General features: G+C 34.2%; 4 protein-coding genes across 7 annotated transcripts in view; 2 read left to right on the top strand and 2 right to left on the bottom strand.

Moving 5' to 3' along the window:
• The window catches only part of LOC103568367 (zinc finger protein 608), a 100,080-nt gene extending 89,939 nt beyond the window's left edge, over positions 1-10,141 (top strand). For all 4 annotated transcript variants that reach the window (XM_053740659.1, XM_053740681.1, XM_053740702.1 and 1 more), the window contains 2 exons: positions 781-3,909; positions 5,622-10,141. In XM_053740659.1, the coding sequence (XP_053596634.1) occupies positions 781-3,909; positions 5,622-5,692 (3,200 nt within the window). In that variant the 3' untranslated portion in view covers positions 5,693-10,141. The remainder of the gene's footprint in view (positions 1-780; positions 3,910-5,621) is intronic.
• A 1,186-nt stretch (positions 10,142-11,327) lies between these two features.
• LOC103570179 (focadhesin) lies at positions 11,328-16,132 on the top strand. The gene is made up of 5 exons (XM_053737617.1): positions 11,328-11,469; positions 11,535-11,597; positions 11,658-14,713; positions 14,822-15,140; positions 15,964-16,132. Exons 1-5 carry the CDS (start codon positions 11,416-11,418, stop codon positions 16,120-16,122), a joined length of 3,651 nt encoding a protein of 1,216 aa, XP_053593592.1. The 5' UTR covers positions 11,328-11,415; the 3' UTR covers positions 16,123-16,132.
• Positions 16,133-16,273: 141 nt separating this feature from the next.
• On the bottom strand, positions 16,274-17,857 carry LOC103568389 (protein C1orf43 homolog). Its single transcript, XM_008545226.3, has 4 exons — positions 17,595-17,857; positions 16,837-16,993; positions 16,533-16,752; positions 16,274-16,467 (listed from the first exon to the last, which is right to left on the bottom strand). Exons 1-4 carry the CDS (start codon positions 17,751-17,753, stop codon positions 16,275-16,277), a joined length of 729 nt encoding a protein of 242 aa, XP_008543448.1. The 5' UTR covers positions 17,754-17,857; the 3' UTR covers position 16,274.
• On the bottom strand, positions 17,769-19,926 carry LOC103568378 (uncharacterized). Its single transcript, XM_008545218.3, has 5 exons — positions 19,838-19,926; positions 19,239-19,612; positions 18,762-19,172; positions 18,500-18,684; positions 17,769-18,194 (listed from the first exon to the last, which is right to left on the bottom strand). Exons 2-5 carry the CDS (start codon positions 19,368-19,370, stop codon positions 17,873-17,875), a joined length of 1,050 nt encoding a protein of 349 aa, XP_008543440.1. The 5' UTR covers positions 19,371-19,612; positions 19,838-19,926; the 3' UTR covers positions 17,769-17,872.
• Positions 19,927-20,025: the final 99 nt, after the last annotated feature.

The raw sequence follows: 20,025 nt of genomic DNA, 5'->3' as shown, positions 1-20,025 counted from the left end.
CTCTTCAATTTTTTTACAGTATAAAAATTTTATTTCATTACATTATACTACTCCTAATTCCCACATAGGCAATTTATCTCTCTTGCACTAAATTCAGCATCAAAGAGATAAAATATATATATTTAATCTCTGCATCATCAATTTATATTTCGTTCATTAGTCATTGTAGAGGCCAGGAGAAGCCATCGTGACTATAATACGTACTCATGTGTCTTATTCGACCTCTGTAAATGGACACTCGTGAACCATTAACGGCTATTTATCCGCCTCGTTGATCACACGTTCAGTGAAGATTATGAGAGAGTTATAAAGAGAAGTAAAGAACAGATGCTCGATAATAACAAGTAAGAAGAGGACAAATGATCCTATCCTATCCTATACTATCCTATCCTATAATATCAACCGTCGTTTTATCTACTTTATTATTTTTTTTATTTTTACTCTACTGGTAAATGCAAGTGACGTCATTCGCCAACCGATGACGAGACCCAGCAGAAATGTATTTTTCTCACGATCCCAACTATAAATAATAAGAATTAATGTATAAAGAAGTTTTGTTTTTTGAATCTCGGTTACCTTGAATTCTTATTATTAACATTAGCATTTTTTTTTCTTCTTTCTCTTTTATAAATAATAAAACAGTTACTTTATTTATTCTGTCAACAATAACCGCAGTAAAATATTCAAACAATAATAGTAATAGTAACAGTAATAGCATTAATAAATATACATAATTTAACTGACAATTACTATTTAAGATATACTATTTTTCTGCTGCAGGTGTATTAGTCGTTAATGTTACGTGGCGAGGAAAAACGTACGTTGGTACGTTGCTGGATTGTACGAGACACGACTGGGCGCCGCCACGATTCTGCGATTCACCGACGAGTGACCTGGACGCGAGGACACCCAAGGGACGAGGGAAACGTGGCCGGGCAGCCGCTAACGCGACACCTGGAAATGATCTCAGCAATTTCACCGAAACGAGGAGTTCGGTGCACAGTAAACTGAGAAATGGCGGAAAAGGACGCAGAGGTGCTCAAGGATCGCCGGCAGCGAGTCCGAGTCCTGCGGCGTTTGTTCCCCCACGACCAGATCCAGCTGCCAAGCGGAAATCACGAGGTCCTGAGGAGGAAGAAAAGAGTAAAAGAAGAGCGCCTCCGCCTACGCCGCCCAGCGGTTCGCCGCCAGCAAGTCCTGTGTTATACGAGTGTCCAGAACCAAATTGTAGTAAAAAGTACAAAAATCAAAATGGACTAAAGTATCATCAGAACCATGCACATGGTTCTGCCGACGACGAAGACACCAAAGAAGGTGTCACGAGTATGTCGGAGAATGATGAGAGCAATATTGAGGCACCGAGTCCGGCAACGCCTGTAAAGTCCCCGGTTGATAAACCGGAAGGTACACCGGTAAGAGCTACAAGTCCTCCAGCGGCGACGTTACCCCCAGCGACACCTACCCCACCACCGAGAGTCCCATCGCCTACGGCAGATCAGCCGACGCCGATTCTCGCGGATAAAAGTAGTATAGTAAAGCCAGGAGTGTTGAGGTTTGGGCAAGACGATTTGCCAGCACCTGCAGTTGCTGCGACGACGGTGCCACCAGTGACGGCCGTGGTACAACCAAGTCCGAGGCCTCAGGTCCAGCAGGTTTCACCAGCGAATCCGCCTCCACAGAGTCCGAGCCCTCATCCAAGTCCACACCCAAGTCCGCACCCAAGTCAGTCGCCCAGGCCTGTGCCATCACCTCATCTCACTACAAACATTCCTCAACCAATAAATATACCTCAGCCTCCTCAACCGAGCCAAGCGGTTCAGCACCAAGCGCAGAATCAAATGCTACAAGCGCCTCAAAACTTAACGGGTCAGCCGATGCAACCTGGACAGTTGATGAGTCCGCAACCACAGCTGCAACCGCAGCTCCAACCCGCGCATCAGCTGCAGCCGGTTCAACACCCTGTACAAACGCAACTTGGCCAGCCAGCTCCTGCGCACATGGTTCATCAACCAGGTCTTCCACCACAGCAGCAGCAGCAACAACAACAACAGCAGCAACAACAACAACAGCAGCAGCAACAGCAGCAGCAGCAACAACAACAGCAACCACCACCCCAACAACCAAGTCTTCAAGCTTTAAACCAACATCCAGGTCTTCAAGGTCTCACCACGCAAATTGCACAGCAACCTGGCTTGCAAAACACCACACCCTCTGGTCATCCTGTCCAGTCGCACATGCAGTATCCTAGTGTTGGAATCCATGCCAAGATGCCACAGTTCAAAGTTAAGCCAACCGCTGCGCTGATGCCCGAGCAAGACAAAAGCAAAGACCCACGTTCGTCAAAACCACAAGGCTACAAAAAGAAATCACGTAAATCACCGGGTGGTAGTCCGCATCCTTCGCCACTAGAGGCTCCAATAATTGACTCTGCGAGAGAAGACGTACAGAGTCCAGCTTACTCTGACATATCGGACGACGGTGCGCCAGTATTAGAGGCTGAATCTGCTGACAAATTGAAACAAGGCCAAGAGAAAGATGTGAAGACGGGAATGCAAACGCATGTACCTCCACACTATGGAATGTTTCCTTATTACGGACAGCCACCTTACCTGGTACCCAGTGTACAGGACAAGCCTAATGAACAAAAACCGAGTGACTTGACACCTAAGCAAGATATAAAACCTCTCAATATACCGCAAATGCCTTTGATGGCGAGTTTACAAAACTCTGAAAAGGACAAAAAAGAATTGAGTCAACCGCCGCCTCAGCAGCAGCCACATTATTACAGTAATTACGGTGGGTATATTCCCCCTGGTTACTCGTATCAGCCTCAGCCGGTCTCGCAACCGCCTCAGCCGCAGCAGCAGACCCAGCAGGAGATGATTGATCACGAGCAAAAGAATAAAATAAAACAAGAATCTCAGCAGCAGCAACAGCAGCAGCAGCAACAGCAACAGCAGCAGTCGAGTATAAAAGACAAGCAGCATGAGAACCACCAAATACTTAAAGAGAGTATAGAAATGAAGAGCCAGATGAGTCCCTATCATGTCTATCACAACTCGCAGAACCAGAGAGGTCCACCGGTTCCTGGACCAGTTCAAGATGACAGAAGGTATTATCTGTACCCGGGTGAACAGAGGCGGAAAGAAGAATCGGTGAAGCAACCGCAGCAGTCTAAACCTCCACCCCCGAGTCCAAAGCACCAGCCAAAGCAGGAAAAACCCCAGGACCTCGGTAAAAATGACGAGTCCAAGAACAAACAGGAAGGAGTCAAGCCGACGATGGAGACACAGGGACCACCACCACCACCAACCTCGCAGTACGCGTATATCCATCACCCAGGCTACATGCCTCCACAACATTACGGCGGAATACCCTTTGACCCAGGTCATCCTGTCTACCGCGGACTCAGTCCAATGTTGGTCCCAGGCCCTTTCTCTGGCAACCCCTACCTCCAGTTGCCGAGGTTTCACGCCCCAGAAGACTTAAGTAGACCTCCTGGTGGCAAAGCTCTCGACTTGCTGCAGCACCACGCGAGCCAATACTACTCCACGCACAAAATCCACGAGCTCCAAGAGCGCGCACTGAAATCACCGACCCCCAAGACTTCTGCCGCCTCAGCGAGTCCATCCTCTGCGGGTCCCACGCCCTCGAGACCTCCAAGTGGTCCTCCGACGTCAGCTGCCGGGGGACCAGGGCCACCTCCTGGTCAGGGAGGGCCCCAGCAAGGAGGGAAGCAGCAGCCAAGCAATAACCCCCAGCAACAAGGACCCGGTGACAACAGCAGCGGGAATCTCGGCAAAGACAGCAGATCTCCGCCTCCCCAGAGGCACGTCCACACTCATCATCACACACACGTCGGATTGGGCTACCCTCTAATTGGGGGACAGTATCCCGCGCCCTATGGAGGTAAGCCACTCGTCAGACCCTGACAGTAAGGCTTCAGGCGATCCGCGGCCGCGGCTCCAACTCAATTAATTTATAATTAATATTGTCAATAAATCCAGGTGGCCAAACTATCCCCGATGCGCCTGCTAAGTACACCACTTGAGACACTCCTTGACGATACCAGAGGAGATTAATGGTTACTTGCTGGCACGCGATAGGTACAATGCCCCCATTTTTATTAACAAAATTAACACGCGATTTTGTTGAGGCTTGTAGTAATAAATGTTCTTTCTTTTCATCATTACTATTAATATAATTATCATTATTATTATTAAATGCGTTTCCAAGTGTTGCTAAATCTCAATAAAAATCATTTTTTATTAAGAAAGATCTTTATCTATCTTGGAACTTGGGCCTCTCTAAAAGTCTAGTCAATTGCAATGCCTATTAATTTATAATTATTATTTTTCACCAGCTGATGATTGATAATTTATCTTCAATTGCAATTGAGTAATTTTGTTAAATTTTTAATTTAAAAATTTTTTTACCGAGATCTGTGAGAAATAAAAATGGATGAACCATCACAGAAAATTAAACCAAGTCAGCATCAAGGCTAAAATCGCGTAAATTTAATAAATTGACCTTTTTGTTCAAAAAAAGGCATCAAATACTTTAATACTTAGTAAGAATATTTAAATACAAATTATTTTATTTTTAAATATTTAAAAAATTATCGAAGGTTCGAAACTTAGACTAGTTGAGACTGTGATAATTTGTCGTGTTTTTGTCTCTGATACTCTCGAGTATGAATAGAAACTCTCGGGTACGAGCTAACGAGTATTTTTAAATATATATAAACATAAATATATATATGAACATACGTATTGAATTTGTATTGCGAAACACGAACTTGACAAATAATCGATACGCCGTTTACTTCATTAGAATTTTTTAGTCTTCCACAAAAAAACCCGACATTTTTTATCAACAATTATTAATTAACTATCATTCATATTTTTGAATTCCCTCTAATGAATTGATCCGCGTTTTCAAATAAATAAACATTAAAAAATAGAAAAGCCGTTCACTGCCAGGATTCCCAGAGTTGGATCCCTTTAAATCGCGTAAATTCCCGTCTCTCCCTCAAATAAACTTAAAAAAAAAAAAAATTTCATTGATAATTATCTTCAATAGTTACCCCGAGTGTCTCAGCCCTAAAAAATTCCCCGCATGGCCAACCGACGGCGATATCGATTTTTATTTTTCAACAAGAGCTGGAGTCGGGCGGGATTGCCGATAGTCTATTTGATAAATTATCATTTATTTTTTTTTCATTAATTTTTAACGTTAATTAAAAAATAAATAAAACCTCTTGCCGACTGACGATCCGCTTGCTGATTAATTAAATTTATAATTTATAAATAATAAATAAAAAGTCTTATCTTGAAAAAATATATAAGTAGACTTATTATTTAATAATCATGTATAAAATAATGGTTGATAATTACAAGGAGGGTTGTATGAAATGTAATTGGTATTCGGTGTTGATTAACGAGACTACTAAGCATGTCGAATCGCAGTCGTGCACGAGGTCCAAACAAAGAGCCATTAATGCTATACTGTATTATCTAACGTGACGTTTATATGTATACATATATGTATACTATATATATATATGTATGTTTGTATATGTATATATATATATATAAATATAAATTGTATGTATGTTGCAGCGGCCGTGCTGGCGAGTCAGCAGGCTGCCGCGGTAGCCGCTTCGGTGATCTCGCCCTTCCCGCCCAAGTGACCCGCGGCCCCCGGTAACGTTCCCGTCGGCACTACCGGAAACTCTGCACAAACCCACCACACGCACTCGGGCACCGCAACCGCTGCTGGTAGTGCGGGACACTCGCACGGGAACCCCAGGCAGCCGTAGGACGGACTTGTGGAGGCAATGGATCCATCATATTGCCACCACGATCATCACAATAATAATATTGATGATGATGATGATGATGATGATGATGATGATGATGACTGTGACAGTGTTGATTATTATTAATCGAGGATTCTCACTGACACGTGTCAATCTACTAGCAGTACACCTACACTGTATATATAATTGATAATTATTGAGTTTAATTTAAACGCGGGGTCATGTTCAAGTCATCCTAGTCCGGGACTACTCCAAAGGTATACGTATGTGCGAAATTTTTTTAGTTAGCCATTGTATTACTAGACACAAATAATACATATACATTTACATATGTATATATTTTTTTTAATTATCATAAAAAATATAAAATAAATATACGGTTGCGTAGAGGAGAAAATCAACCGAGATCTCTATATGCAGCTCAGCATAAGCTAGGCGATTACTTAAATTTATAAAAAATTGACAGACGTGGGTAACTTTGGTCCAAAATAAAATTTATAAATTTTAAATTTTATTTTTGTCCGGCTTGCAATCGAGTTTCGACTCCAAAGAAATGCAATTTTCTGGTAAAAAAAATAAAATATTTTTTTCCGGGCCTAATTACCCGGCCAAAGATACTCAGGTCGTATCGTTAAATAATTATTTTGAAAATAAAATAATGATATATTTAAAAAAAGCTGCGATTCTGGCATTTATTTAAAAAAATAAATTAGAGGGGGACCACGCAATTCCAAAGCACCCTGTTTTTAAAAGTAAAACTAAATAATTATGTAATTTTTATATTACCATTTTTATTTTTTTAATTAAATTATTTTTTTAGCAACACTTATAATCTCTTTTATTTAAATTAGCATGAGTTTTCCGTCATTAATCGACTGTGATTAATTATTTAAACCGACAGTTTTTTATAGTTGACTTGATTGAGTGAATAAGAAAAATAAAAGAGAATAGAAACGTTTAATACTCTAATAAAAATAAAAAAAAAAAAAAATTAGAAAGGACTGGGGCCCGGCAACCTCGCCTTGGGGAACCAACGAGTCCTCTTTTGTAAATATTGTATCAAAGATATTAAAATAATAATAATTAATAATAATAATTAAATAAAAAACTACACGATAAGTTAATGTATACATAACTGTAATGATAAACTTATAGATATTTGTATGAATTATTATTTTTAGGGAACATTTAACAAATGGTACTACCATACTAATGTATTATTCACCTGTGCAAATTATTATTACTGTAATTATTATTATTATTTTTATTATTATTGTAATTTTAATGATAATGAGACGTATATTACTTCATTACGGACACTTCACATCCATTTAAATATAAATTTAAAAAAAAACTCCTTGTAAATTGGCTATGTGCTGAACAAATAACGGGGAAAAAGCTATACGTTGATGAAGTGTCCTGTAAAATAATATCTTAAATAATAAAAACTGAGTTTAAATTATAACGAGAGGGTAAAGAACAAAGTCTCTTAATAAAATGGTGATTAACGACTTGCTTTTTTTGCTTGGCAAGTCCGGTAGACTGAAAACACTCACGGGTCAGACACTTTTAGCCGTGAGTTTAAACAAATTAACAAAAAAAAAAAGTAATCGATTATGTTTTATGTAAATGATTATTTAATAACGATTTTTTAACGTCTGTAAATCAAGTGTGAGTGTGTTTTTGATGATAATACGCTGTACGAATAATGTATTTTACTGTAAAGATAACTTGCATACTTTAATTTCTTTCGAAATAAAAATCCGTAATCGTTAATTATTAAATTTATATAGAAATATAAATATATGTAATGATAGGTATATATTAAATAATAATAAGGTTATATGTCTATATATACATATATATAGAGGATATTTGTTAAGGCAGAAATCATGATTCTAAATAATTAAGTAGCGTTAAGTATAAATTAATGTATGATAAAAGTAGAATGCTATTTGTTTACAAAAATAATAATTAAAAAAATAAATAAATAAAAAAAAAATTAATAGCTAGTGATGCGATAGTAGATTTTAAATATATAAATAATAATAATAATAAATATAAATAAATAAAATAAAATAAAACAGAGAGGCAAAGAATTAAGTAGTGGAAAAAATATAAAGAAAAATAAAAAAAAAAAAAAATAACGTATTATTAATTAAATGTAAAACTAAATTTAGGACACATAATAACTAGGTCGGTAACTATAATTATTATTATTATTATTTTATTTTATTATTATTTTATTTTTATTATAATTGCCATTGCGAAATGACAAAAATGTATCAACACTTTGCGTATCCTGTACCAGAATACGCGGAGTTTAAATATTGGACTGCATAGTGTCGCAAATGCCAAATCAAAAAAAATCTAAAACAGGATAAAGTATAAAAACGTAATAGCAGAGTAAAGTAAACAAGCATTTGTATGAATTTAAAAAATATCTAAATCGGTTTTAAACAGAGGGGTCAGTTTTAATGACCTCTTTGTCGGCGGAGAAAGGGCTGGGCTTTTAAAGATAAATGCTGGTGCTGTGCTGTGATTTTTATAAAAAATAATTTAAAAAATAACAAAAAAACATTTTAAAATATTTAACGAAACTAAACGACTTGATTTAATTATTTATTATAATAATAATAATAATTAATAAATAAAAAGTTATTTTAAAAAATAAATAAGCTTTTTATGAAAATATACAGATAGCCTAAGTACCTGGATCCTGCCCTATTGTCTCCGCTCAGGAGTTTTACGAAATTAAACCAAACACGATTTTTAAAATTGTATAGGCTGTACAATGTATTTGCTTTTAAAATTTAAATAAATAGATTGTTATTGAACGCAAAGGCATCAGTTGTCTACATTCTTTTTTATCAATGTATCAAATGCTGTAATATTTTGTCATACATTATAATTTCCTGCTGCTATTCTCTGCTAAAATTTATATTCTACAGTTCTATTGCCTACATATATGTAAAATATATAATTTAATTCCACTATTGCCTACTTAAAAAATATTTTATGATTTCTGTATTCTCAAATTAATGTAGAGCTCTTGATCTTGCTAAGAAAATTTTGTACTTGTTAAAGAAATGATCAATGTTCAAGTCCGAGCACTTGAGAAAACAAACCCAGTCTTCTTAATTATAATTTACCCTATGCAAAATAAAATACTGAGTTAAATATCACAGTCGATGCAGAGAATGACCGGAGAGTAACCAATTTCTGATGAAAACTCAAGTTTTTTAGATCAGTTGTATTTTTCTCAAGTGATCGTCTTGAACTTTGATCATTTTATTTATTCAATTTTTCATGCCAAGGCACAGACCGAAATGTGTACAGATGATCTTACAATAGTATAAAAATTTTAAGTGATAAAACAACAATAATACAAACAACTTTAATTAATTTTCGTTAATTTAAATCTAGATTTAGCAAATAATCATTTCTCCTAAAAAAAAAAAAACTTGATTTTCTCAGCACAGTCACGAGCTTTTCTACATTAATTTGAGTAGACATTAAATATTTTTAAGTAGGCAATAAAACCGTAGAAAATAAATTTTAGTAGACAGCAGTAAGAAATTAAAATATAAGAAAAAATATTATAAGGATTTGATACATTTAGCAGAAATAATGTAGACAACTGATGCCTTGCTATTGATTATTAATAAAAGGAAGTTAATTGCTGATTAATAAAAAAAACAGTGATAAATTTCCTATGACATTTAGCTATTTTTATTCGGTTATACCCTCGCATCAAAGCCTTATTGTACCTACGAAGTTAATAGAGGAAATATAAATAATAAAGTGCGTAATAAATAAATCCTTGTAATAAATAATAATGTAATTAGAAAAAAAAAATATTAAGTTAAATACGAATAATTCCATTTATATATTAAATAAATAAAGTTTAATATTGAGGTAAATAACACGTGCGTGGGGATTGTAATTAAACGAATTATTTAAATCGTAACATGACTGAGAAATATATTATAATAATATTGTAACTGACAAGCTGATTATTTTTATTGTTTACTTTTTTAGAATAAAATATTGTACTTGTGCTTTGTATAATAACTCTAAAAGGTAACAAAAATATCAACATATTAATAAATTGAAATAAAATTAATAACGTACAGAAGCAAATACAGAAATACAGACATCTCGTCGTTAAATTGTAAGATATTGTGTTCAGATCCAGATCATGTACTCTGATTCCCTTTCCAGACAATTATGATTATTATTATTATATATATTAATAAAATATATTGTGCACTATGCTCCGACTTGTCCATACAAATAAAATATATTGAAAAATCTCAATCATTTTTTTTTATTTATTCACACGCTTATTTATTTTAACTTTTTTTTAAATTTACTTTATAGTAATTAGAATAACTATTTAAATGGATGACACTGAAGTTAGCTGACGTCTAATTTTTGCATTTTTTTTTTACTGATAAATTATAAAAAAAAATATTTGAAAAAATTGCACTTCTAGATTTTTTAATTTTTTACATCAAATTAAAAATTTTTAACTAAGTGATTTAAATGTAATTCAAATAAGATAAAAAAATGCGCATTTATAGAATTTGAAAATACTATTCGTAAATTTTTCAGAATAGGTACTATTCTTTTAACGTTAGAATTAATAACGTATATTCCAACCGAAAAAAAAGTCGCTTAAGCCAAGAGAATATTTCTTGGGAAAGACATATATATGTAAGAGAGAGGTCACTGATGGTAGGCAGTAGCAGAGGGAGTAGTTCGATGCTCGCCACGAGATGGCACCCACGTTCTTTTAGTGTTCTTGGTAAGATACTTATTTCAAAGTTTAAATATTCTAGACTTTCAGTAAAGTGAATCTTGAAATTTAAAAAATTTTGAAAATAATAAGTGCATTTTTTATTAATATCTTTCTAATTATTTGCTCTATTTATTTATAATTTTGAAATTTGTCTGATGTTTGCTGTATTTACACTCATGGAATTAACAGACAATTTAAAATTTATAAATTCTCATGTTTGCAACATTCATACTTATTTTTTATGATACTGGAGTTAGCCAACGTCTAATAATTTTTTGATTTTTTTCAAAACGATAAATTTAAAAAAAAAATATAAATCTAGATTTTTCAATTTTCTAAAAGTGTATATATATATATATATATTTTTTTTTTTTGTAATTGATTAGTTTATGAAAGAAATCCATAAATTTTTTTGTCTTAAAGTAGTTGACAGTTGTCAAATTCAAAATTTTTAAATAAGTGATTTAAATTTAATTCAAATAAAATAAAAAAATTCGCATTAATAGAATTTGAAAATCAGTATGTAGACTTTTTTATTTTTATATTTTTAATCGTTTAGTTCGTTTATTTCTTACTTAAAATTTGTCTTACACCTGCTACATTCACTCATTAATTTTTTTCATTCAAATTTTCCCGCCCATTAAAACTAGTACTCACTAAAAAACGCTAGTGTCGCTACTCTAGTCATAACAATTTAAAAAGGTTATGATGTCTAGATGTTAGAGAAAAATAAACATATTTTTATAAATATATACATATATATTTATATTGTTAATTATAAATAAAAATAATGGACGAAATAGAGTACAAATTATCTTCAAATAATTCAATTCTGATAACGCACGTAAGTCATTATTTAAAAATAAATTTTCAAAATACTGGAGTAATAAAATAAAATTTTTTGTCCAGGGAATATCAAAAATTCTAGAAATAACAAAAAATAAAATAAGTAACAATGAAGACCCACTGAAGGTAATTTAATAAATTACTAATCACTAGAATAAATTAATTATCAATTACGATATTTGACAGATATCAGAATTGAAGTCACTCTTCACAAAATGTAAAAGCGAAAACGCGGTTGTAAGTTTGGTGTCATGTCACGCAGTGGTAGCTCTAGTGGAGTCTGGACTGATCGAAATATCTCCCACGCTTTCAAAACTAATTGCGATTTTAGGAGAGACTAAAAATTATTCTGCCGTAACCTCAGCGATCTGCAGTCTGCTGGCCCTGGATTTAAAATCGCGACACCCGGCCGCAAAATATGAATGCCCGTTTTCTATTCAGGCTCCTCAGCACCCGCTCATTACAGTTTTGAACGAGAAAACCGACTCCTGGCGCAACGTCCTCGGGGAAATGAAGTCAATGCTCCACGATTGTAAACCCGAGTCCGTTTACCACCACGTGGAACTTCTGAGGCCCGTATTTATGTACATTCTGGGCAACCCAACGTTCAATTCATCTGCAGAAAATTTTCGTCAGCAGACCTGGCACCTTCTCATGAAAACCAGCAGCACTTTGGAGCTGCAGTTAGAAATAATCCAGTGGTTGCGTACAAATAATTTAAACTCTTGCATAAATACCAACAATTTAGTACTAGAGTTAACAGAATTTGCGGTAACTAAAAATAATAAAAAATTATTTACAGCCTTGGGGCCGCTGATTGCCGCTCTGGCTCTAGATCTACTGAAACACAATTACGATCCGAGGTCGAACATCGTAATGATCGAGTCCATTCTCGAGCACGCTGATCCTGATAACCCACATGACAACTTAATTGCCAATATCACAGTATCAATATTATCTGAAATGTTGATCATAACACCGGTTATTTATTTGCATGATTTAATTAAAATCGCCGCTTCAATTATAAACAAATTGCAGTGTAATGAGATTGTTGCTCACTCATTGGTGTCGTCGATTTTACCCTGGATGGCCTACGCGACACCTTTATCATCCGATGCGCTTGAAATTGCTGACAATTTGATCAACACCATCACTGCCACCTCCGACAGACCTCTAAAAGGCGACAGCTACCCTGAGAAAATTTACAACGACAACTTGTTCAGTCATCTCCACCACGCAAATCGGCACCTACAATTCTACACGAACCTCTGCGTGCAAATTGAGTCGTGCGTTAATTTAAACATTTGCTTGGATACCCTGTCAAATATTCCCAAAGAATTTTTGTACAGATATAAATTAATTATCGGAGGGATATTTCTTGAGAGTAAATCCACCGAGACTATTCTGAAAGCTGGACGTCTGTTGGTAAGAATAGCCAGAGAAAATAATAATTTTGCTGGTCATGTTCTTTCGATGCTGCTGTACAAACTATCAAACTCGCGGAAAATCGAGGAAACTAAAGAACTGCTTTTTATTTTACCAGAGCTTGCTGTCTCCAAAGAAAATGTACCGATTATTGTACAGACCTTGCAGACACTGGTCGCCGCTGACGAACCTCTGAAGTACGTGGCTATAAATTTGTTTTTGAAAGCATGGATGGTGGAGCCGCGATGCCACAGGTACTTGCTTACAGCTTTGATTGACATGAATCGCAATGACAAGAGCACGAAAGCCAACGTGACCTGCGCCAAGGCCATGGTCTTCATCTGTGAAAACAAACCGGAGCATGGAGCTGAACTGGTTCCCTTGTTATCGCAAACTCTGAATAGATGCGGAGACACAGTAGGAAGTGCTGCGAGCGCACTCGCTTTGAGGGGAATTTCCGCGCTCTGCGTCGCGGGTATCGCGGACGTTTGTTCGACCTGGCGAGTGCTGTCGCCGAAAATGAACAAAGAGGAGCGATCTATTGTAATTAAGAGCATGTGTGATTTTTTTGCCGACATACCTTCAAATGTCGCGCATCCTGAAGAGCAGTTTGAAGAACTGGTTGATCAGTCTCTAAAAAAACTGTGGGAGCTAACGTGTTTTGAGACCACGAGGAACTTGGAAATCGTTGAGGCGGCTTTCAAAGCACTTGCTGCCTATACGATCAATCAGATTAAAATTACAGTACTCCCGGAAGTATTTATGAAGGATCTGGTCTCTTATAAAAGGGCCCAAGAAGGAGAAAATAAAGAGGAAGAAGTAGAAGAAAAAGAAGACAAGGCTGAGCAAGCCCTCACTTACATACCCAGCACTTGCTGGATCACGATGCTCGAGACTATTTACGAGCCTGCGCTGTCGCTGGCGGGAGATTTGATAATAAAATTTATAACTGACGAGTTGTATGGATTCAAAACGGGGATCTACATGTGGGCGATGGGCGAGCCGATAAATTTTAAATATCTGCCGGAGAAAAGTCCGGTCCGAGCTGTTGGCGAGTACTTGAGACGCTACAGCCCCGATAACTTGAACCCGCAGACTAAAAAAATATTAATGGAGTGTTTGAGAATATTTTCCTACAAATATCCCAAGCCGCTGCCGCCCATTAAGTGGGAACTATTTAGCAAAGCGATAAACGTGTCTCCAGAGAGTTTTACTTTAGGCATTTCGCTGGCGTGTCACCAGGCAGCAGTTTCTCCCTCAGCCAAAGAATTTGTCAGCAAATATTTGACCGAGATGACGGCCAAGTTTGCTAATAATTCTGATATAACAATAACTTCGGAGGAATTCAAACAATGCTGGCATTTGTGTACTCACCTGGATGATATATGTCGCGGAGTTACTTCCGGAGTTCTCGGTCCGTTTTTGGACGTTACTTTTAATTGCATTATTGATAAAGCGGCTGTCGGTGACGAGACGGCGGTAAAAATGTTCGACGAGCTCATGGGATTTTATTCAAAAGCTCTGACAGATGACCTAGTGCACTTTGACAATAAGACACTGATCACTGAGATACTGGAGAAGTTGTTTGATAAAATAGACGTTGACAGCAAGATTTTTGAAGCTTACACTCGAGCTCTGCTGGGAATGACGGCGGAGAAAATAGAGAGAATAACTTTGCCAAGTGTCTGGGACGCAATTTCAAATGATAAATTGAAAAAAGCAATAAAAATACGCGCAGGGTTGGTCTTGAAGCGCGACAACGAGATTCCCCTGAGTTGGATGAATGAAATAATTCGTGTGTCATCATCTGAGCCTGGGTAATTATTTTTTTTTATTATTATTATCATTAACTTTTACAATCACTAACTACTTATTTATATATAATATAATTTATATACATTTAAAAATAAATAATTTGTTGGCAGAGTCCATAAATGCTTACTGAGTAACATGAAAATAATTCTGAGTAAATTGCTAACCGAAAAATCAAACGCCTCCTGGTCTTGGGACCTGATGTGTCGGATACAAGCGACGATTGTTAATTCCCACGATAATTATTCGCTAGAAACGACGAGCTCGCTCTGTGATATTTTATTTTTAACAATAATAGTACTTGCGTGCGACAATTGTTTTGTAGAAAATGACGAGACGCTAATTACCTCGCACGATATGAGGATTCAATTATTTCCACATGCTATGGCCACCATTGTCTCGATGCCATATTGGAAGGAAATTACCCAACAGGTATACAATATTTACACGTACATTTTAAATGATTGGTATTCACTAATAACTACATGTTACATATAAATAATATAATATCTTATTTTAATTTATGGTGAATATCAAGAAGTGGGAAAAGAAATTTTAATATTTTGTATTGCAAAGGACTAAAGAGGTTGACCTCTATTAGACTTAGTCTGAAATTGTCATCTATTTTGTGTAATTTTCTATATTTTTCATAGTTATCTGCATTGGAACTTAGAAAGAGTAAAATAAAGTCAGCAATTAATTTAGCGGGCAGGACTTTTTTGGTCTGGAAAGAAACTGATGGTTTTTAGCCGGAGAAATTGCCTTGGGATTTTTAAAGTTTCAAATAATAATTAAGTTTTTTAAATCAAAATTAATTACATCGTTAATTCGAGACGACAGTTGATTTTTTAATTTTCAAAATCAAAAAATTACTTTTTTTTTTTTTTAAATTACAATTAAATGCATCGTTACTTAAGACGGCGGTAAATTTTTAAAATTTTGAATTCAGTTTCAATGTAGACATGATTTTTGTTATCATTTTTGTTATAGTTTTTTACATTTCCTACATGTGTATATTTTTAGTTTTAATTTTTTTTTATTGATTTGTCAAAAAAACATTCAAAAATTTTTAATTTTCTGTTAACTTCATATTGAAAAATAATAATGAAATTTTTTAAATTACTATTCTTGATTAAAAAAAAAAAAAACATAAATAACAAAAAAATTTTTCTGTCAAAATATTCGCAGTCCCACTTTTGAATATTTACCAGTTTAATTTACAGTAATTTAATTATCATAACTACAATTATTGCAGACTATGGAGTGGCTGAACTTTATGAGGACTAGTACACTGCCTACGTCGTATAAAATTGTTTTTCACAACACACTCGTGTCACTGAAAGGTCAGCGGCATCTTAATGACTTGTGGACCAAGTACTTGTCTATTAAAAGCCCGATCCAATTGTCAAAATGAATACATCATTTTTAAAAATTAAAATAGTGTTTAATATTGTGCGCCCTTACTCAGTACCTTAAATCTAAACTTATAATTTAATTAAATAAAATAAAATAATTATTTTTATTACAATCTCGTCACATATGTTGTATGTGACGATACTCATAATGCTAGACGGACGTTTCCGTATTGTCCAGCGCCATCACTGTCAAAGTATTTGGCCGGGATCCGCTGAGAACTTGTTCCTCTGGTGGCCTCATTCGTGGCTCCAAAATATTTCTCTTTGAATCGACATTTTTTTTAATCGGCGTCCGGCTCGGGCTCGACTTTCTACTGCTGGGATACGATTTTAATAACCGCGCCCTGTAAAAAAAATCAAAATCACCAGTCAATAAATTAAAAAAAAAAACTATTCATTAAATACTCACGCGTCAATGAGTTTCAAGTGCAGTCTAGAATAAACTTGATACTCCTCATCAGTAAACTCAGTCGGGTCATGTCTCGCATGTTCATACAAATCACAAAACTGATGTATCATTCGCTGTCCGCTGCCGTTCAATGCGGCCGCTAATGTTGTCAGTAAATAAGCGCGCAAGTTTTCAGTCGGATGACGTTTTAAACAACTGTCATATTTTGTTATTTCTGATTCTATTTAAATTTATAAACATAAACAAATGTATTATACATAATAATTATCAATTACTTGTAATTTATCACCCAGTTCATACTTACCAAGTGTCTTAACATCATCGACGGCTTTCAAACGATAATAATGTGGTGGCACTTGACTTCCTGGTTCCATAATATACCTCGGATCGCTAATCAATTGCGGTTCATATTGTATTCTAGGTATTACTTGGATTCTTCTTTCAATTTCTCTTTTTAAAGACTGAAATTATTTCATGATTATAAAATTTTTTTGGTCTTTAAACCTCCACTAATCATATGAATGATAAATTATTCGTCTTATGATAATTAATTAAAAATGAAAAGAAAATTTAGAAACATATATCGGTATCTGTTAAAAAATCACACAGAAAAAAAAATTTCTTGGTGCAAAAAGTTTTCACACGCGGCAATTTTTCTTGCGTCAGAAAATCCTTTTTTTCTGTGCATGATTTTTTTAAAATTTTTAATTCATTGTCATAATATCGGACGAATAAAATAAAATAGTTATCTGACTATAGGATAAATAAAAATAAAAAAAATCTAATGAGTGTGAATGTAACTGACAAGTGACAGTTTAAAATTTTTTAATAAATATATGAAATTTGAGTAGAATAAAAATTTTAAAATGCGTATTTAGATCAATGACAAATCAGTACGCGCATTTTTTAAAATTTAATTGCTTTTTAAATTTAATACACTCATAAAAATCTATCAATTGAAACTTAAATGTTTACAATTAATTATTTAAAGCTGATAGTTGATAATTAAAGTATCAATAAAATTAATTTATTAGTGATATAACCTTAAGAATGTATACATACTTTTTTAGCGTCATGTCCAATGGGAATATGAGGTCCTCGTCTAGATCTCAGTGCAAATCTCATAATCTGACGCTTGGCAAATATAAATAAAAGTAAAAAAGTCAGTACACCAGCAGCTATGAACACAACAATTGTCACTCCTGACAGTTCTTCAGTCATATTGACAACGTGACTGTTATCAGCTGATCGTTGTTCATTCTCTCGTACAAGTGTCGATATAGCAGAAAACTTTAGACCCACAAAATAATTATATATGTTTAAATTTTTTTATTAATAATTTAATTTGCTGATTTAATATGCCAGAGATCACGATGAAGGTACATGCTATTCAAAATATTTTCCATGGCTTTCTTAAAAATAGTCTCATTGACAGCGACAATCTCATCCAGGAAACTCTTCTGTTCTTTAGTGAACGGCGGGTTTAATTTAATAAATGACAAAATAAATTTACTGTAATTTTTCTCCTTTGAAAAACTAGTCGACTTTTCTACCAACAATTTTATCAAACGATCCTTCATGTTGTTATCAATTTTAATATTTATCAACGAGGGGATGATCGATACATGCCAGTCTTTTAATTCTTGTACAGTTAAAAAGTCCCTTAAATATTTAATAGTTAATTAAAAATGAGTATGAGTACGAATGTAACAGACATGAGACAATTTATAAATTTAAATAAATACTGATTTTCCATTTATCTAAATACGCATTTTTGAATTTTTTGAACGAAGACAAAAAAAAATTTTCTTGTCCTTTTAAAAGTCATCGTAAAGTTGTCTCTGTACTACTTGACTTCTTACAATTTATATATTTGTTTAGAAATACAAAAAATTGTCAGTTGTCAGCTACATCTTCACTCAGAAATGAAAAATAAATTTTTATATTTTATTTAATAAAAAACTTACGAAATAAGTTGAAGTTTTTGTTGCCTCGGATAATTTTTAACGATCTCCAATACTACTGATGTGTCTTTCAGATCAGCGTTAATTATAGGAATAAATATTAATTTCTGGATATCTTGAGGAAATTTACTTAGTAATTTACTTACTACTACTGTTATAAGTCTCGTTGGTTCTTCTAGATCAATAATCTGCAACGAAATAAATTAATTATACGATAAGAATAATTATTTTTAAATTTAATCATTAGCTCTAACAAAATACATACCTTTTGAAGTAATAATTTAGAACAGATAACTTTGATATATTGAATAGCTAAATCAGCATCCATATCACAAATAAAATTGCACAGGTCATAAGTATTATTCAAATTACATCTCTCAGACAATTTTTCCATGACAACAGTAACCTCTTGATCACTTAAATTATTTAAATACTCAGTATTTAATTTTTTACTTTGCTCCAAAGACTCGTAGATGACTTCAGCAATATTATTTAAGTCATTCCCTTTTGCTTTGAGCGCAACAGGTGCCGCGGGAATTTTTCTCTCGACTTGGGTGAAAAAAAATTGCGAAGATTGGAGCAGAGGCTCATCAGCAGAAGCTTCTAAGTCATCAATTACATGGTCAATGTCCATGGAAACGTCTGGGTCTTGGTCTTGGTCTTGGAGTTCATGTTTCTAAATTTTAAAATAAATTTATTTGACAATTTTTAAAATAATTGTTAATATTAAATGGTAACTAACCTCGATGAATAACTTGTGCCAAGTGGAGTCACTAGGTTGGTATGTTGGCTTTATTAAATCTTCACACTTGAGTAATTTATTTATAGAATCATTTGAAAGTGTGTATTTACCGAAATTATTTGAATTATTCATTACTTTTATTTATTTATTTTTTTTGAAAACAGGTTGTCGGTGAACTGATGTATCAAATCAACAAAATTTGACACTCACGTGTACTAAGTCCTTCCGGAAAGTAACTCGCTGTCGGGAATAGACGGAACCTTTCGGTTTGTAATGACAATGTGTTGTAACGGCGTTAAATTAAACTTGTTTTTTAAAAGTGGAGGTAAAAATTGACGGCGACTTACTTTCTTGAAAAACTTTACATTCTGAAACTTTTGAAAATAGTAAATAATTATATTTTAATTTTTATTTTTAATCAAAATTTTTTTCAAGTCGTACATTATTATTTATTAAAATTTATTTAAATTAACCAATGTTTATTTATTTTTAATAAACAAAATAAATATTGACAGACAGAATTTTAAAAAAATGCATGTGAGAATTTTCAAAAATTTTCTTGTGTATATTTTTAAAAAATTTGTATGATGACAATTAACCTGGTGATCAAAAATACTAAAATTTTTAGTTGTCAGCTTCGACTTTCAGTATCGTAGAAATTTCCCTCCATAAAATGACAGTTGAATGACAGGTGAATGAATAAATATGGAGGTATAGTATAGCCAAAAGGAAAATAAAAAAAACATCGATGATAACCAGAGACATCTTTAGTAAATTTTAGAATCTA

This window comes from Microplitis demolitor, chromosome 1 (assembly GCF_026212275.2).
Source record: "Microplitis demolitor isolate Queensland-Clemson2020A chromosome 1, iyMicDemo2.1a, whole genome shotgun sequence".
In the NCBI taxonomy this organism is placed as follows: Eukaryota; Metazoa; Arthropoda; class Insecta; order Hymenoptera; family Braconidae; genus Microplitis; species Microplitis demolitor.
The sequence above is the reverse complement of the archived record's forward strand: the minus strand, read 5'-3'. Positions and strand labels throughout refer to the sequence as shown.